Here is a 20,462-nt window from a genome sequence, read left to right as displayed (position 1 = left end):
CCAAATGGATGGATAAGTTATTAATGACTTAAATTCATTTGTTTATATTCATGTTTTGGTTTTTTATCCTCGCTCATTTGCACACAACACTTTTGCTGTTCACCCCACAGCTTAAGGGATGTGCATTGAAATGTCATGAAGTTTAAGATCAAAACATGCAATAGAAATGTTGCACAGGAGTGCTTGCAGGGAATAAAGCCGGGCTTAAGAGGCAAAGGACTAATGCATTCCACGGTTGCTCTAAAGCATCGCATATAGCAGCAGCCGAAGCCATTAGGACGGTCTAGCAAAAAAAAAATCGCATAAACTAAATGCAAGGTATTGATTGTTGATGTCCCTCTTCTCTGCTCCATCATCAACCATCAACACCGCATAATTTAAGCATTAATTCTCAAACTTTTGTAAGCATAGTTTAGCGCAATGTAAGAGAGTGATTCGAGACTACTATTCTTATTTTACCATTGTCCTTATGGGTAGGTGACACATGCAGACAATACTGGCATTTAGTGAGGCACATGTGCAGAGCTTAATACTGTACAGCACATCCCCAGCACCTGTTCAAGAGGGTTAATCTTGGCCTTGACATCAACAAGATGGCCTTTTGATTGATTCTCTTGATATGACTGAGTGCATGTTTACACAGAAGTACATTGATCCAGTATGAAGTTGTATATAAATGTTTGATGATTCCACACAGTGCATGTGCGAATTACGCTACAAGTTCGGGTGGGTCCTATTTTTATGAATTATTTTAGGGGTGCAATAAAATTTGTTTAGGTTTGTTGAGGGAAAACAGAAAACTGAATCCGTTCAGCTAAATTTGGTGGCAGTGCCATCCATCCATCCCTCCCTCTCCTCGCGTGTGCCCTGCTCTCACTTTCTCATCCTCGCGCTCCGCGCAGCACGTGCAGGTTATACGCACTCTCTCAGTCCACATCGATGAACGTCTTGGACTCTATAATATGTCACGGACTTTTGGGACAATCTTGAAATGAGCGAACTACAGGCACGACTTTGAATTCATCTCACACGGACCCGCTCCGCTCCTCCCCAAAGAACCGAAATGAGCGTCGCGCGCCGGAGGGGGAAAACCGGGCATGTCGTTTACTTCTAAACATTTCTGCTTTGTGCTTAGACAGTATTTGTCAGGGAAAACTTGAGTTATGGAATGCGTTCGGATTTATTTTGTGCTGCAGGGTGTGTTCCGAAACTTCTGAGTAGCTTAATTAATACGCACGTTAGTGTCTCAACATGAAGTGCTCATGTTACGATTTAAGATGATAATTCAGATTAAATATTCATATCAATGTGGAGTCATGGCTGTATGGACTTATCTTTAATTAGTAATAGCAACTTAAAAGAACTAATAACATGCAGACGCGCTCTATGAGGCTTTTCAACTGTATCACCTGAACACTTTTGCCACTTTTGTTCACTTGCCGGCTATTAGACGAGCTTGCTGTCTTTTAAAGGGATACGATGTTTTTACGTTTAATTGGTAATAGTGTTACATGCCCTGATGCTAATTTTGTATTATTTTTCTGATTACAACAATCACGTTTGTTTAGAAAAATATTGGATAGAGTAAGTTTTGCTGTCTGCTAAATCAATTATCGGTTGTTTAACATCTGGTTTAGCGATAAAAAAAAAAAAAAAAAATAGCGTCCAACAACGACATTACCGGGAACAGGAAACAAAAGTGTCTACAGGTAAATTAATATTTTTATTTATTTTTATTGTTGTTTTCATAAATTATAAAAATTGTATGTAATAGAAATTAATTCTTAAGTGCGATGTGTTGATTAATGTCAAGATTAGTGAAGAATTTAAAGAAGAATTAGAGAGAATGACGATATTCTTTGCAACTAAACAGGCTATTTAAGAAACAACATTATTATTAAATTCACAGTATAGGATATTATTAATAATGCATTAATTTGGATTATATTCCCAATAATAAGCAAGTGTTTTTATTATCGTAGTATGATAATAATTTAGCTATTATTGTGTAAAATATCAAAAATTGGTTCTGAATATCAGCTGTAGGACACTTAATACAAATAATCATTATCGGTTGTTAAACTGTATCGGTCGATCTCTGCTGTATATGGTGCACTAGTTTGCTTGTGTAAACACAATAATGTTGGGTAGTCCTTCCAATAACGGAGGCATTAGGATGCTGGCCCCCCCTTCACCCAACGATGATGACAGGCGGGTTGAGTTTGTGGCTCTCACGGCTACTCATACGGAAAGAAGCGAGCCGTCCAGCCCAGAGCGAGGACACCCGTCTCACCGCACCGGCTTACTGGGCACGCCACTGCCAGCGCCACCGGGCCCGAGGGCGACCCCTTCTGCCTCCAGCAAACGCTACAGAAAGTTACAGAACTGCCTGTACAACGTGCTCGAGAGACCCAGAGGATGGGCGTTCATCTATCACGCCTTCATGTAAGTCACCCACAATCAAACTGTTGGTTTTGAGATGCACGTTTTTGTTTTACAAAGTCTTAAAGGGATAGGTCATTAATTACTCGCCCTCATGTCGTTCCAAACCTGTACGACTTTCGCTCATCAACGAAATTAAGATCTTTTTGATCAAATCTGAGAGCTTTCTGTCCCTCCATTGACAGCTACGCAACTACCACTTTGATGCTTCAAAAAGAGATCGTATATGAATTGAGCGGTCTAGTCCAAATTTTCTGAAGAGACACGATCGCTTTTTATGATGAACAGATTTAATTGAGGCTTTTATTCACATATAAACATTCATCAACGCGCACATCAGTTGTGGAAAATGGAAGATCAACCATGTTCGCTTGACGTGCGAGAACCAATGAGGCTCATTCTTGTGTTACGCATCACGTTTGAGCTTCGGCAAGAACCAATGAGCTTTGTTCTCATGCATCAAGCAGGTTCGGTTGAGCATTTGTGTTGCGAAGATGAACGAAAGTCTTACGGGGTTTGGAACGACATGAGAGTGAGTAATTATTGACAGCATTTTCATTTTTGTGTGAACTATCCCTTTAAGCTAAGCAAGAAGCATGTTGATAAATGACCTCAGAGAAAATGTTAATGACTGTAAAGTAATTTGCGCACACAAATGGCCCACCTGCCATGAGCTCACCTGGAGTCAGTGACGGTCTCTGATTCTGAACAAGCTGAGTCGGGACATTTTCCTATTAGGTGACCCTTCCAATAGACCATATCATTTCAACATCAAGCCAAGATTGATTTTCATCTCTCACAATTGGATTAAATTCCCATGCTGCATTCTTTCAACAAATCAAGTTTGCTTCGTTTGACATTTACAGATGCGTTGTATCCTTGGTTGAAACCGTAAAATGCCTTGGGATGCTCCAATACAGCACATTATTATTAAATGTTTTATTCATTGTTGCTGATTATGTTGCCAACTAAAAGGGCCGATTATATAGAGCAAGTGCTGCAGCCATAACTGTGACATTTGTGTATTCCGAGTTAGTTATTAGCCCACTTCTCTTTGGTTGAGGGTCCCAGCTGGACCCTGTTCTGAAATAATCCACTATATCATTGTATTTGACTGGTCAGAAGCTGTTTCCCGCGGGTAGGCACATCAGATGTTAATGGGTTGTTAATGGATGTCTGTTACTATGACTAATTTTAGGATGCCAGAAAAAAAAGAAAATTATTTTAAATTAGTGTTGAACAGTGTGTATCATTGTGAAATTCAGATGTATTTCTTTCCTGTAGTGTGCTTTCTTTTTAAGAAGGCGTTTTTGACCACATTGTTTTCATCCTCTCAATGAGTAATAAATCCATAGTGAGAGCCATTAAAGCGGAGAGATAGACATCAGCTCCACTGCCTTACAGTTTGAGAGCATAAGAGAGCTTATCAGAGTCTCTCATACCTCCGCCTGTCACTCATCTCCCTCACTCCAAAGCACAACACAGGCCAAATCACAATTATTTCACTGATCTCCTAATGAGTGCTTTTTTTTTATTCAAGCCCAATCCAATTACAAATTCCAAAATAACTCATAATCGCACAGTTTCAGGGAAAACAACTCACGCTTGATTACGTTTTTTTTTAAAGGGATAGTTCACCCAAAAATGAAAATTCTGTCATCATTTACACACATAAGTTGATATTTTGAAGAATGTGGGTAACAGTTAACGATAGCCATTGACTTCCATATGGAAGAAAATACAATGGAGGTCAATGTTGGTAACCCACATTCTTCAAAATATCGTCTTCTGTGAGTAAATGATGACAGAATTTTCATTTTTTGGGTGAACTATCCCTTTAAAGTAAACCTGATTTGCAAAAAATAAAATAAAAAATCACATTTACTATTGAAACATGACGTATTTCCAGGTGAAACACGATATTCAGTGAGGAAAAACTGTTGGGTGGGACTTAGCCTGTGTAAAGCGGGCGTTAATTGAATATCAGAACCAGACAGAATGTGATTTTCCTAAAGCAATGCTTAAATTGATAAAGTGTGGCCTAAGTGAGTTCAGGAGAAACATTTTAAAAGAACAAGAAGTTATTACTGTACAGTTTAAGAGTAAAAAAATGTTTGCGCAATGTCAAATGTGCAATAATATTATTAAAATGTGCAACATATTACCACAATAATATGGTATTGTGAGTTCAGGATCGTGACATAAGGGTCTCGTTACACCCCTAATTGTAATAGTTGAGAACAGCTGCATTTAGCAGTAAATGTGAAATGAAGCTCTTGGGGTTTGAACATGGTCACTGGAGACGAGCTGCTCTATTCTGAGACCGTCACAATCACTAAACCTGACAATGCAAATGAGATTTTCAACTGAAACGCTTTGAACTGGAACAGTGTGCTTATGGATTCATTAGTCAGTTTGTTAATAAGATTTCATCTTTATGAGTTACATGTTGGCTCAACACAACCCACACTATATTCACACATGCGCATAAACAAACTTTAATATTTAATATACAAAATTAACTATAAATTTCCACTGTACATGGATTTTTGCACACAAAAAAAACATCAGTATGAAATGTTGATATTGATCCAATGTTTGAAAAAGCTGTTATATATAGCACTGATAAATTACACAATAAATATAAAATAAATAGGAAATTATTATTATTATTTGATAGTGAACTGCACCTATTTGGTAATCTGGTCTTTAATTTAAAATTCTATGTAAAGATATTAATTACAATTATATAAATGTTCATCTGCTCTGAAATTGAGAGTGTTTTGTGATGCTGTTAATATACGAAGGATGAACTTAAAATAATAGACTTATTAAAATGATCAAGCAGAACATCTTTATGATGCAGTGATTCAGTTTAGAAAGAAGAATGAGGATAAATCATAAATGCAGAAAAACAAAAATATGGTGAAAGATTGAAAAATATCCACTAAAGTGAAGATCGAACGTGACTGAATTTCCTCACAAATGACTGAAAATAACAGGAGAAAAATGACTTATGGAAAATCATGATCAAAGCTGTCATATACTGACCAAGCTCAAACTTTTATATTATTATAATATAGTAATATAATAATATTATTGCTTATTATAAGATCATATTGCTTTACTTAATGTGTGTGTGTGTGTGTGTGTGTGTGTTTGAGCAGCTGCAGTTTCAGTTCAGTCACTGTGACTCTGACTGACGGAGGTTGTTGTACGACTCTTTATCACTGTGTGAACACAGCTTTACTGTTGATCCTGTGTACACTCATACAGTAATAATGTCCAGCATCTTCAGTCTGGACTCCACTGATGGTCAGAGTACAAAAAAAAAAAGTAAAGTGTGGTCTAAGTGAGTCCAGGAGAAAAGGAAACGTTTTAAAAGAAGTTATTACAGTACAGTTTAAGAGTAAAAAAAAATGTTGCGCAATGTCACACACTGTAAGACCACAAAGAAAAAAAAAAAGTAAAGTGTGATCTAAGTGAGTTCAGGAGAAAAGGAAACATTTTAAAACAAGAAGTTATTACAGTACAGTTTAACAGTAAACAATTTTTTGCACACTAAGACCACGAAAATATTTTTAGAAAAAAGTTTGTAAGATAAATTGTGAGAAATCCATAATAGTATTCCTAGGTGCAGTTCTTTTAAAAAAAAGGTCTTGAATATTTTCTCAGTATTTTTTTTTTTTCTTCGTAAATAAAATGAAAGGCTTCAAGAATTTTTTTTTTTTTTTTTTTGGAAGTAAGAAGTACCAGACAGTCATTTTTAAAAGTATGTCTATAAGTATGTGATGTGTGATAGTGAAATTAACTTTAATAGGAGAATTTGCATGCAAGGTGATAAAAGGAAAATCTTGTAGTAGTAATATGTCTTATATGTAACTAACTACTATTCTTTGGTAAATCTTATAGGGTTTTAAGACTGGTCTTAAAGTCCCCCTGTGGTGAATATTAAGTTTTTAATGTTGTTTATATGTCTATGGGGTGTTTTTAATATGCTTAAAGACAAACCATGTTCAAATTCATAAGTCGACACCATTGCTGAGTATTTTCTCCTTAAAGGTGCAATGTGTGATATTTCTGAGGATCTATTGACAGAAATGCAATATAAGATCCATAACTATGTTTTCAGTGGTGTATAAAGACCTTACTTAATGAACCGTTATGTTTTTATTACCTTAGAATGAGTCATTTATATGTACATAACGGCGGCCACCCCTTCTATGAAGGTCGCCATATCGTGACGTCATGTTTCTACCGTAGCCGACAGCGAACAGACAGCGCTACAGAGCGCGTTTCATCACTAACTTGAATGAGAAGCAGCAGAAAAAGACGCGGCTTCCTACGTCGGCCACCGTAGCCTCTCATTCGAGTTTGAAATTTCAAGGAAAGGCCGCGAATTATTGACCGGTTGCAATTCGCAAATATCACCACTAGATGCCGCTAAAAATCACACACTGCACCTTTAAAACTGCAGCGAACCAAAGACAGACTCAAAAACGCGCTTTTAAATCGACCTTGTAACCAATCAGATCAACGTGTGATCGTCACCGAGTGGATCTCTGAGCTGGAGCGAGTGAGTGGAGGCGGGGCTCATTTGCATATTCATAGAACTGGTATACTAAATGAGGCGAGTGTGTAGAGTTTACATTCAAGCTATTCTAAGGCATGACGATTTTTTTTTTCAAGGAAAAAACGTTTAAATGTGTAATTGTGGTGATCAAAGAAGAGTTTTAAGGAAATTGTTGACTACAGTAGGACTTTAAAGGAGATTATCCTAAGTTTAAAAAGTTATTTATTATTATTTTTAAAGATTTTTTCTGCTCTGTCTTAAGAAGTATTTTTGTAAACACAAAATATGCTTATATAACTTTTTATTGAAGTTATCCATCTTATTTTTCACCGCGGAAGTAAGGTGTTTTATGTGAACGTGCGCGACTTCCGATTTATTAGCCGCTATAGGGAAATAACAGGAAGAATATATCACCGTGCAGTAAACTGTAAAATTGTTTGCTACAAACCAGCGTTTTCATAATTAAGACATTACGTTAAAATAATATGGTATAAGAAATACCAGTTTGCAATATCAAGCGGCATAACGAGCTGTTTTGTACAGCTAAAAATAACTGGAAGTGAATGATACCGGAAGCCAGACACATATGTGACCCTGGATCCCAAAACCAGTCACGAGTCGCACTGGTATATTTGTGGCAATAGCCAACAATACATTGTACGGGTCAAAATTATCGATTTTTATTTTATGCCGAAAATCATTAGGATATTAAATAAAGATCATGTTCCATGAAGATATTTTGTAAATTTCCTACTGTAAATATATAAAACATTTATTTTTGTGAGTGAATGCAGCACAATCGTGAACATAATTAATTTATGAAAGCTTATTTATTCAGCTTTCATTTGATGCATAAATCAAAATTGTGACCTATGTGACTGGTTTTGTGGTCCAGGGTCACATATGTCCTCTTACCTGAAAAATAAGGCAGATAGAATAAGAAGAAATAGCAGTTAATTATTTTATTCTCGAGAATGCTTTGTGAATCCGAACCCATATGTTTTAAGTATATAAATATGGTCAATTCTGATTTCAAGATGAGTTTAATTGTCGCAGATTTTCGAAGTTCGAAGGTCACTAAAGTTCCCTTGGACTATAGTCTCAACAACTGCTTCTGTGAGAGTTACGTCAAGTACCATTATGCCTATTCATATCATAGCCCCTAAATGTGTCTCGTCTCAGCTTTGGTCAGCCTGATAGAAGACCCTTTCTCCATGAAGAGAAGCTGTCTGGTCTGGCGTGTTTCACCCCAGTGTAGTTTAAACAAGTATAGCAGTCTCTAAGCCACTGCCACCATTTGTTTACACCATCTATGCTGAGCACTCTCTCTCTCTTCCTCTCTCTCTCTCTCACTCACACAGAGGACAAATATATAAGGTCATTTTAAAGAGGTCCTATTATGCTTTTTCAAATATTCACCTTTCCTTAGTGTGTAATGTTGCAGTTTGAGCATGAAAAAGGTCTGCAATGTTGCAAAGCACAGAGACCCTCCACAGGGAGTTATTCTCTATATCAGTGTCAGTGTTTCTGAACTCCCTGAAACGCCTCCATTGTAGTCTTGAGTTTTCTTCCGGGAACAAACACGTCACAATATTCCTCATTTAAATAATTCCCGTCCAAGGCATACGCAGAATAAAGGGGCGGGGCCTGGTTGAGTTAGTTGGAACTCGCAGTTATGGTAAGGGGTGGGACATTTGACCAATCACAACACACTGGTCCAGCCGACCAATCAGAGCACACTGTGCTTTTTAGAAGGAGGGGCTTCATAGAGACAGGAACTAAATAGAGCGTTACTGACAGACTGGGAAGAGAGGAGCTGCAACAATTCGAATATGTGAAAAATAAGGTGTTTTTTGAACATTCAAGCATGGAAACCAATTCTAGTAAAGCCTAAAAACAAAATCAAGACTGTAAAAAGGGCATAATAGGTCTCCTTTAATATACAGTACAGGTAAATGTACCAAATTGGACATTTTTACCAGTTCATAATGCCATCTCAATGGCCATATTTTTTGTTTCTCTTCAGGTTTATACATCAAGTAGTACTCTTAATGGTGGGTATGTACTTTCTAGGTGTCAACCTAATGGAAAGTGAATATTTTCCAAAATTATATTTTACATTTACAATATTTTTCACTGTTTAAATGGGCCTTTATACATGAAAATATATAGCAGCCTTTATATTTCAGGAGATAGTTGTGGGTCCAAAGCATCAAAAAAACTTTCTTATACAATATCTATCCTGTGACACACAGGTTTGGCTCAACTACTTAAATTCAGAGAAAATGGTGCGTGATAATTGATTAATTCATACTTTTTTATCTCACTTTCGGTTTTGCCATAGTTACTGCATTTGCTTTCAGGGCAGATTACCTAACAAACAAATGATTATTGTGTGGAAAAGATTGTATTGCTCAGAGGTCATCTGCATGTAAGATATCTTGGAACCGGATGCTTTGGAGTGACACAGTAAAAACTTAGATAAGCATTCTTACAATAATTACATTGGCTCTCTTTCCAATGAATGAAATACAGTGAGGAGTTATTAACAGTACCTGGCGTGTCAAGGTTACGACTCTCATGTTTCAGACACCCAGTGTCTGATTCTCTGAGCAGTTTCTATTAGAGCCTGGGCATGTGGGTGATGGAAATTCTGCCAATGTATAGCATTCGTTTCTCGATTTAACCATCCGAGAACAGACTAACTAACTAGATGTCGTCAGACCAGATGTGTGATCGACTAAATATTAAATGTCCTTCTGTGCCTTTTAGATAAATCTGTCTATACAGTCTCATGACAAATTCAAGTAAATTGTTGGTAGTGGTACTTCAGCCGGAGTCTCTTAAATGTCTGAATGTGAAACTTGTACTGTAGATTAGGGAAATGAAGTGGCACATTGATCATTAAATTGAGACTGCGATTAAGCAAGGGGTGTAATGTCTTGATGGTTTAATTAGCTCTGCTCTGTGAGGCTGCTGGAGGAAATGTGTTTCTCTCATGATACCTTGTTTTTGCCACAACTGTTGTGAAGAGTTGCTCAAGAAGCCGTTTCCTTCTGCTTTTACGGTCAACACTCTTTCTCTATCTAAAGCACAGCAGTTAGATTTTTAAACAAGATTTCGACTAAAGCCTCAGCTGTGGAAAAGTTGTGTGTCTAAAGGATAATTGAGATGGGATGATTGGATTCGCTTTCTAACTGACTTTTGACATTTGGGAGTGTCATTTATCTTAAAGTTGCCAATGCCATTATGGAAAGTCATACTCTTAATATGTGAATAAAAATAAACAAGATATTATGTTAAAGTATATTATATTATATTGTCACTGTCTGTTTTCTTCTTGAATCATTACTATTGGTCACCCTTTAAGTCTGTATGTGGGTTTATCAAATATTTAGCCAATGAAAAGTAATTCAGAGCTTGTGACTAAACCTCGTAACTCCATTGGATCCTCAAACTGTCAGTCAAATCTCATAACTCCACCCACCTCTATCATGAATGAGGTGCCAAACACATTCAAAAACTTTTTGAATTTTGATGAATGTTAATATTATAATGACACATGCAAGCGTCTGACCATATATAAAGCCACAAAAAAGCATTTTTTGGACAGTTTACTGCCCGAGAGAGACTGTTATATTATATTATATTATATTATATTATATTATATTATATTATATTATATTATATTATATTATATTATATTATTATCCAGAAATAATATAACATTATGAATATAACAACTACAACAGCATCTGTGAATTTATTTTAATTTTTTTTGCTTGAACCACCAACTCTTATTTTACATGGAAAGTTGAAGGTTCGCCAAGCGGCAGAACAAGAAGCATAGCTTAAAGCTCAAAATATTAAAGTTTTCTAACTATGGCCTGGTTTCACAGACAGGGCTTAGATTAAACCAGGATTAGGCTTTAGTGAAATTAGGATATTTAAATTGCTTTTTTTTTTTTAAGTACCTAGAAAAAAACATTACTGATGTGCATCAAACATGCATTTTAGCCTGGGACTAGACTTAAGCCTTGTCTGTGAAACCAGGCATAAATGTGCTATAATCACACACATTTCTATCAAAAATGGGATTAGATTAGTTAGAAAAAAATATATATGTAATTTGCTCTGTAACATTTACTGAGGTTGCCAGAGAAAAACAAAGATTCGGTCAAGACTAAGATCACACATTACATCTGTGGAGAACAAGCTAACTTTCCTCAGGGAATACCGAGGGATAAAATGCATTGTTCTGTCCACTCAGTTTGATGAAAATGGAGCCGTTACAAGCGAGTCAGACAGAGAGGACACCTGCTGCTGTTGCTGAAATTCCTCTGATGTGACAATGAGCCATTGCTAGGACACGAGAGGAACCTTTGACACTGTTAGCTCCACACAAATGGCTGGTAGCCTGTAAAACGTTTATGCATGGGACAGGCTTCTTTTTTTATCACTCTTGCACTCGCCCCCAAATTAAGATGTCTTGTCAGAGGGTAAACGTACAAGCTATCAGAGTGCTAGAGATGGGGGTCAGAGGTGAACGCGTGTAATGCACATGGGCGGATGCCTGGGACGCAGCTGGAGTTTTAGCAGGCCGAAGCTGACCTTTGGTTGCATCCGTTTTCCATAGCACCACATATAGCAAATCACATGCTGTTTTCAACAGGGCCCGAGCAAACACAAGGACAAAGATTCTTGGACTCTAAATCGAGTTGTGAAACAGTCTTGAACTGAAGAGGTGAACAGCAGCGGTTACAGAAGAAAACATGTTCATCCCTCTGACGAGTCACACTTCCCTAGAACCCTAGAAATGAGGAAATAATCCAGCTCTCGTTTTATATCAATGGCTTTCTGTCTGAATATGATTTTGTTTTGTATTTTTCATGTGGAGCGTAATATAACAAAGATGCAATGGTGCAAAAAATGCACATAGCCAAAAGAGAAGGAAAACTCGATGCTGTGGGAACCAGAGGGAAAAGTGAACAGGCCTGCATTTTTATCTCCATTAGGATTCAGTATGTTTTGCAGTTTTACCTATTCTTTAACTTCAAGTAGTCAGCCAGAAATAACAGCTTGTCCAGAATTGGTGTCCGGTCCCTCAAAGTGCTGTACCGCTTGAGTTTGAATAAGTAAATATATAATAAAAAATTGCGCTCCCTCGGCACAAACGCGGAGCCTCGCACGGTAGAATTGCGTGTGTAAGAAATGCTTTTGTGCTCGTAGTGCTGTTGCGCTGTTCAATAATGCATTTTTGTGCTTTTAAAGAAATTACGCAGCAATCATAAATCCAATGGGGATCAGACCCTCCTCTCCCGGGAAGGTCGTTGATTATTTATTTTTATTTATTTTTTTCATGGTGGCCGTGACCTTGTCAAGTTTTGCTGCAGTCCAAAGGGGCCACCAAGAGTTTTGGGATACGCAGCATTAAGGATGCCAGATTTGTAAGGGCCACAGACAAACATATAGTTTGAGAAAGAAAGTTTGTTCCGTCCACCTCTGGATGACAAGGCAGAGATTTAATGCACTGGCTTTCAAACATGGCGGCAGACTCTTTCCCAGTGAGCAGGGTGGTGACCAGTCAGAGTTTTTATTGTTTTCTTAGTGAGATTGTTTTGTTTTGGAAAATAAGATATGATCTAACTCTATTCATGTCTACAGGACCTCAGTATTGACCTGTCAGACCCAACTTTGATCTTTTAATTTCTTTAGTTTTCTATCTATCTATAGTTTCGTATTTTCCTCATCATGCATTTTTACAGTTTCTTTGTGTCCGGATTCCAGTAAATAAATACCAGACTTTTACAACATGAGAGCATGCGTTCAAATCCTCATTATTTATAGATGAGGGATTGAGATGGATGCAACGTTCACAGTACAGTTCCTTTGCACGAATCAGATGAACTACAATCTGGCTGAGATGGATGTTATCCAGACTGGAAGTTATGCTATTGGAATGGATGCTAGTATTGCTTCAGGACCAATATTTTATATTGTTAAATCATGTGGTGATCCATCACAGTGCCAGAATTGTCTATTGAATATAACTTTTTGCTCAGCATATTCATTTAACCTGCTGGTGACTGCAGTGTTGCTTGTTTCCCATTAGCCAGCTTTATTGGTTAGCGTCAGTGAAGTGTAAATTCTGCCCCATTAAAAACACCCAGTATTTATTTATCACTATCCCTTCCGTAATATATGCTCCAGCAGTGTATTATCTCTTTTTCTCACACCACCTTTAATTACGCTCAAGCCTTCTCATGCTCATACTTCTCCATCGCAGTGCCTATATCCACTTATTTGACTAATAAGGTGAATTAGGTGGAAGAAGAGGAAATGACTTTTGAGTCTTTCTGCCGAGTGCTATTGTTGAAGGCACATGTATGATTGATTATTAAGTACTTGTGAGTGGACTATGGCTTCAGGCCTTTGGCCTCAGTCTCAATACTTAGGATAGGAAATGTGCATGTGCAGTGGACAGTCTGCGTTTTCGAAGTTTGCGCAGAGATAACGGATAATCGTTTGCACCTTGGAACCTATTTCAGGGAGTGCGTTCTCGAGACACCAGGCACTGTTTTGTGCGGATGGGCGGCCAGAGCGCGTTAAGGGTTTTCTGTTAGAACGGTGTCGTGTTAGCGGCCCCTAAGTTGATAACTAATGATCTTCGCAATGGAAGTGAATCAATCGATCAAAACTAACTTTAGCTGGACAATAACTTTATCCTAGAGCTGCTGTAAAGACAAAACAATCTCTGTTACTGTAATGTCCTATTATCACTGTAAAGCTGCTTTGAAACAATCCATATTGTTAAAAGCGCTATATAGGCTTGGGCGGTATTCGAATTTTGATACCGTTAAACCTCCTCCCTATTTTACCGGGGTATACGGTATTACCGTGACTAATTAAAAATTATGACATAATGGGCTCAGACGGCATCACCAAACTGTTGGCTTGTGCCTACACCGTTCAGAAACTGAATGCCAGATCGGGCAAAAAAAAAAAAAGCCCAACCCGTGCACGTTGTGTCTGAGTCTGGCCGACGGCATTAACTGTTATTATGAGCCCGAGCCCACCATTATTCAACATAATATCTGTGTGCGTGCAACAAGCAAGAAGTGCCTTTGTAATACGGTGACGCGTGTCCATTGATTTTTATTAATAAAACTTTTCTGCAACTTTGGAAATTGACGATCGCCATCTCTGTAGTGAACGCGAATATAGAGAGAAATGCACATCATTACACGATCAGAGAGTGGCCTTTTTCTTTTCGTTTTGAATTGTTTCGTTTAAAGAAATTGACGATCGCTATCTCTGTAGTGAACGTTATAGAAAGAAATGTACACCATTGATTAATCAGACTATATTTCTTTTCGTTTTGAATGGTTTCGTTTAATGAAATTGACGATCGCATCTCCGTATGAACGCGCCTAGAGAGAAATGCACATCATGGATTACTCAGCATAATCAGTGAGTAGCCTATTTCTTTCGTTTTTAATTGTTTCGTTTAAATAAATTTCAAGCTTTATTTATATATATTTGTCATGTCTGTGAGGCATAGCCTACACTGAGTTTCGGTTAATTTATGAGATTTCAATGCAAGTGACCGCGGCAGCCAGCGCCCATCATGTCATGATTATATTAAATCCAGGCAATTGGTTGATGAAAATTTTATTAAAATTTAGATACAATTTATACAAAACGAAATTCGTTTTAAAGAGGCCTTTTACAAAACGAAATTTATTGAAGTGGTCAAATCGTCTGACTCCCGATGCATCCCATTTTATTTGTGCTGTTCACTTTTCATAATCAACAAAAGATGGAAAAAATAACATTATAATATTTTAACAAATACGAAACTTAATGCGCTTATTTAATGAACTCGAGAACAAAATGCATCCTGGCAGCAGTGAGTGGGGGTTGTTTCGGAGATGCGACATTAGGTTAGAGGTGTTTACATCTCTCGCGGTCACCTTTTTATTGCACAATTTACAAATTGCCTCATCAGTATTTACCGCCTCTCCCTTCTCATTCGGTTGGAACCAGAAATATTGCCAAACTGCAACCACACATAAGCATTTTTTAGGCAATAAATAAATTGTATATAATATAGGCTATATAAGTGCCGGTAATGACGGTATTGAAACTGATACCGGTGCTATTTTAAGATCCCGCGGTATCCGATATTACCGTAATACCGCCCAACCCTAGCGCTATATAAATGAAGGTGACTTGACTTGACTTGACTTGATAGTCCAATCCTTCCAGGATGGATTTTCAAATCTCCAGTTTTGTGTTGCAATTTGTTCTGTGTGTTTAATTAAGTGTATCACAGTGCCTGTTTGTTTGTTTGTTTGTTTGTTTGTTTGTTTGTTTGTTTTTGCTTTGTCGTGCTTTGTTGAATTGTTTTGATTTTGTTTTTGATTAGTTTCATTTTGTGTTTTGTCGTGTTTTGTTGAATTGTTTTGATTCATTTTTTGTTTTGTTTCATTTAATTTGATATTGTTTTTAATTTGTTTCATTTTTTGTTTTGTCATGTTTTGTTTCATTTAATTGCTTGTTTTGGTTTCTTTCAGTTAGTTTTGTTTTATTTATTTGTTTTGACACGTTTCATCTAGCTTAAGTTTTGGTTTTGGTTTATTTCAATTAAGTGCATTTCATTTTTGTGTTTTGTTGAATCGTTTGTTTTGCTTTGATTTCAGTTAGTTTAATTTTTGTCATGTTTCATCTAGTTAAATTTGTGTGTGTGTTTCAATGAGTTGCATATGATTATTTAATTTTTTTGTCATGTTTTTTTTATTTTTTATTGTTTCTTAAGTTTTATTTTTGTTTTATTTTTGTTTCATTTCATCCTCTTACGAAACATTTGACTCCAAGCAAGGCTCTTTACGATGGTGTCGTTATATCCTCAGTCAAGGAGCGTAGGCTGTTGCTCAGCAGATTGAGTTAAATGAGGTGTGTGCAGGGAATGCTCTCTTTATCTGCATTAGTTCACACTGTTTATTAAGGCTTTGAGTGACTTCATTATGTCTCATGCTCAGAGGAACTAAGATTACTGCTCCAATGAAAGATGTGCTTATTTCTCAGTTTAATTTTTTTTTCCATGAAAAAATGAGATTATCATCACACTAATTAGATTTTATTAGAACAGAGGAGGTGATTATGCAGGAATCACTCTCACAGCCTTTAGATATCTGGGTGGTGTGGCACTGTAGTCCGCTACACACTCAGGAAATGTGAGAGGAAGTTTGTCATTTCCACTCAGTGTGGAGTTTTGTTCTGAATTATTTGACCTGGCCTCCTTCATTGAATCCTCCATCTCCCTCTCACAGTCACTCCTCACATCTTTGGGAGTGTTTGAATGATGAAGCGGGTGCTAAACGGATGTCTCATTCAGTAGCCTGCCACATTCTGTACATGGCACTACCGGCTTTACTCGGGTTCCTGATAAATTTAAACCAGGGGAAGGTTCATTGCTAATGTTATGTATATGTGTGGAGAGAGAGATAGAGAGAGAATGTTTATTTTTATTTTGTGCGTCCATGCTATGGCAGCTGATAACGCCCACATTTTCACACCAAAATTTGACCTCCAGACCAATAATTTGATCTCATAATCTTACTATTGCTAAGTTTGTATATGGTAACATGAAATGACAATGAACAATAAAATACCATTCTAGTTTTTGCAAGTAGTCTCTTATACACACCAAGTCTGCATTTATTTAGTTAAAAATACACTTTAGACATTTTAATAACTATAAGTAACTTTTCAACTACATGTCCACTAGCAGTCATTAGAGTATTAGTAGACTGTCTGCTTAATATCTGCTAACTCTTTATTTTGATGCTCCTCAACAGACATTATACTGACTAGAAGTAACTTTGTTACATCTCAACTTATTCTACTAACCCAAACGGTCTAATAATACTCTAATGAGAGTTAGTGGACATGTAGTTGTAAATACAGTGCTATGCATAAGTTTAGACACCCATGCTAAAGTTGACTAAAAAGAGGAATAAAAAATCATCTTTTGGAAATTGAACTTAATGCCTTAATTTAAAAAATTAGGAAAAATCCAACCTTTAAGGACACCGATTTTCTTTGTGAATGAATAATGTATCGTAAATAAATAAATGTTCTTCCTTAAAATACAGGGTGCATAAGTTTGGACACCCCTATGTTAAATTCCCATAGAGGCAGGCAGATTTTTATTTTTAAGTATTTTTTTAAATATTTTTTTTAGGATACTATGCATCCTGATAAAGTTCCCTTGGCCTTTGGTATTAAATAGCCCCACATCATCACATAGCCTTCACCATACCTAGAGATTGGCATGGGGTACTTTCCATAAGATCATCTCTCAATGCAAATCAAACTATTAGGCTAACTGAAATAAAACCATGCCAATCTCTAGGTATGGTGAAGGCTATGTGATGATGTGGGGCTATTTTAATTCCAAAGGCCAAGGGAACTTTATCAGGATGCATAGTATCCTAAAAAAATAAATAAAATAAAAACACTTAAAAATACAAATCTGCCTGCCTCTATGGGAATTTAACATAGGGGTGTCCAAACTTATGCACCATGTATTTTAAGGAAGAACATTTATTTATTTACGATACATTATTCATTCACAAAGAAAATTGGTGTCCTTAAAGGTTGGATTTTTCCTAATTTTTTAAATTAAGGCATTAAGTTCAGTTTCCAAAAGATGATTTTTTATTCCTCTTTTTAGTCAACTTTAGTATGGGTGTCTAAACTTATGCATAGCACTGTAGTTAGTATGTCTGAAGTGGACTATCGAATTAAAGCATTACCAAATATGTAAAAGAAATAATAGCAAAACAATATTATTAGAAATTAAAACAACTGTTTTCTATTTTAATATATTTGAAAATGTCATTTATTCCTGTGATGCAAAGCTGAATTTTCAGGATAATTGCTCCAGTTTTCAGTGTCACATGATCCTTCAATTTTCTTTCTTCCATCAAACACAAGAGTGCACATCGCTTTTCGCCTTTCAATGGAAAAATAGCTATAACTCTCAAATCTTTTTAATGTTAATGCCTATTCAAATACATGATGTCATGCCAGGTTTAACATCAGTGCTGGGAAACGTCATTGGTTTTCATATGTCTTTCATGTAATGTGATGTAAAATTTAATGTGCATTTTAAAACAAAATAAATAAGTTAAATCGGCGTAAGAGCCGTTGCAGTAAAAGGTAGTGTGATGCGGTGGTTCGTCCTTGTGACAGAGCGCTGGAAAAGAAGTTCTGATGCGGTGTATTCATTTCTCCTTTCGGGGCAGAAATGTTTCCCATGGGACGACCTGTCTCTCCCAGGATGAGGCGCAGCGGGTTTTAAGTTTCCAGGATAATGACGAACAGGAGCTTGGACTGTTCTCCGGCTGATAGTCTAGTGTTCGCACGGTAAATTACAAACGCTTACTCAGGGTTAAGATAGCGTGCATTCTGCAATTTGTTAGTGTTCATTTTCCCAATGAATCACAGTGATTAATTGCCATGTTAATCCAGCAAGTGAATAAATGCCAGTCAAATCACTGCTTGCGCAAAGTCGGCCTTGCTTAACACAGATTTCCTGGAGCGGGTAAATAGTAAAGCAACCACGCGTGACCTCAAATCTCTTTATTTGTGCAACCTTCGTCATGTTTACCAAGTGAGGAATGCAATAACACTCGAGATTTATTGACGATATTCAGTATATCCATCTGAATCTGAGATTCACAACATCCGTAGAGATCAGAAGAGACGGGAAGACCAAAGGCCCAAAAGTGCACAGCCACCATAGCGTGTAACGTGATCCACACCAGTGTTGGTTCCACCCCCACCACAATCTGCTGTAATCTCTGTTTATGTAATGTTATTTTTGCCAGGCTAGACTCGGAGTCTGACGTTTCTGGTGCAGGCCTTTGACTGAGGCTTATTTTAAGTGGACGTAACCATCTTGCTGCTGTTTTTACATCCACAGACATGAAAGTGTGAAGTGGCAACATATTCAGAGCTGTAGTTCATCACCGGAGATTGAGGCATGATAGGGATGCTTCAAATACTTCAGCCTTTAGAACACTGTCTTTTGTTAAGTATAGCCGAGAAACATCTCTAGCATTTGATCCTGCTTTCATAACACCTTAACAGTGAGCGTCTGTCAGTCGCTTGAAGTTTTCATTGTTGAGAGGTTTATGTTGTGTGGGGGTGGGTGGGTGGGGGGGGGGGTTAAAATAAGTTTAACCACTCCTCTTTTGCCCTGGCATCATCAATTATTCATGTTATTTTCTGCCATCCAAACCAAGGGTTTAAAGGGATTCTCCACTTTTTTCGGAAATAAGCTCATTTTACAACTCCCCCAGAGTTAAACAGATGAGTTTTACCGTTTTAGAATCCATTCAGCCGAACTCCGGGTCTGACGGTACCACTTTTAGCATAGCTTAGCACAGATCATTGATTCTGATGAGTCCAGTAGCATTTCTTTCAAAATGACCAAAGAGTTTCAATATTTTTCCTATTTAAACCTTGACTCTTCTGTAGTTAAACCGAGTACTAAGATCGACGGAAAATGAAAAGTTGCGATTTTCTAAGCCTATATGACTAGGAACTATACTCTCATTCCAGCGTAATAATCAAGGAACTGTGTGGCCGTAACATGGGTGCAGCAGGCGTAATGATATGACGCAGCGCCTGAAAATAGTCCCCAGCTCGGTAACTTCTTCCAACGTGACCGGGACTAAGTTTGTCTAACCTATTAGACCTATTTTCAGGCGCTGCGTCATATCATTACGCCTGCTGCACTCATGGTACAGCCACACAGTTCCTTGATTATTACGCCGGAATGAGAGTAGTTCCTAGCCATATAGGCTTAGAAAATCGCAACTTTTCATTTTCCGTCGATCTTAGTACACGGTTTAACTACAGAAGAGTCAAGTTTTAAATAGTAAAAATATTGAAACTCTTTGGTCATTTTGAAAGAAATGCTACTGGACTCATCAGAATCAATGATCTATGCTAAGCTATGCTAAAAGTGGTACCGTCAGACCCGGAGTTCGGCTGAATGGATTCTAAAACGGTAAAACTCATCTGTTTAACTCTGGGGGAGATGTAAAATGAGCATATTTCCGAAAAAAAGTGGAGTATCCCTTTAAGGTTTAAACACCTAGTGGTAGATATTGTAACTACACCGTTGGGTTATAAAAGCATCTTTTTCAAGTGACCATTCACAAGCAGCTGAAATAAAATTTTAATATTTATCGCTAATATAAATATTAAAATGTTAATAAATAGTTATATTAAATAAAAATACAAGTGAGGCTGTGAGGGATAGAAGTACAGTGCGTTCAATGGATTGTACTGTTGTTCACTCAAAAAAATAAGCTGTCGAACTAACTTGATTAAATTAAGGAAAACTTTTCCACGAAAATGAATGACATTT

At 37.1% G+C, this 20,462-nt stretch overlaps 1 protein-coding gene across 4 annotated transcripts in view; it reads left to right on the top strand.

The window, feature by feature from the left end:
• Positions 1 to 1,133: 1,133 nt before the first annotated feature.
• The window catches only part of kcnq4 (potassium voltage-gated channel subfamily Q member 4), a 69,347-nt gene continuing 50,018 nt past the window's right edge, over positions 1,134 to 20,462 (top strand). Inside the window, exons 1-2 of one of the 4 annotated variants that reach the window (XM_084423146.1) lie at positions 1,134 to 1,709; positions 2,152 to 2,445. In XM_084423146.1, coding sequence (XP_084279272.1) covers positions 2,177 to 2,445 — 269 coding nt within the window. In that variant the 5' untranslated portion in view covers positions 1,134 to 1,709; positions 2,152 to 2,176. Of the gene's footprint in view, positions 1,710 to 1,978; positions 2,446 to 20,462 lie in introns of those variants that run through there. The other 3 variants (XM_084423148.1, XM_084423145.1, XM_084423147.1) reach the window with 3 other exon arrangements.

This window comes from Rutilus rutilus (genome assembly GCF_951802725.1).
Source record: "Rutilus rutilus genome assembly, chromosome: 11".
In the NCBI taxonomy this organism is placed as follows: Eukaryota; Metazoa; Chordata; class Actinopteri; order Cypriniformes; family Leuciscidae; genus Rutilus; species Rutilus rutilus.
Note: the sequence above shows the minus strand (reverse complement) of the source record. Positions and strands in the feature narration are given on the sequence as shown.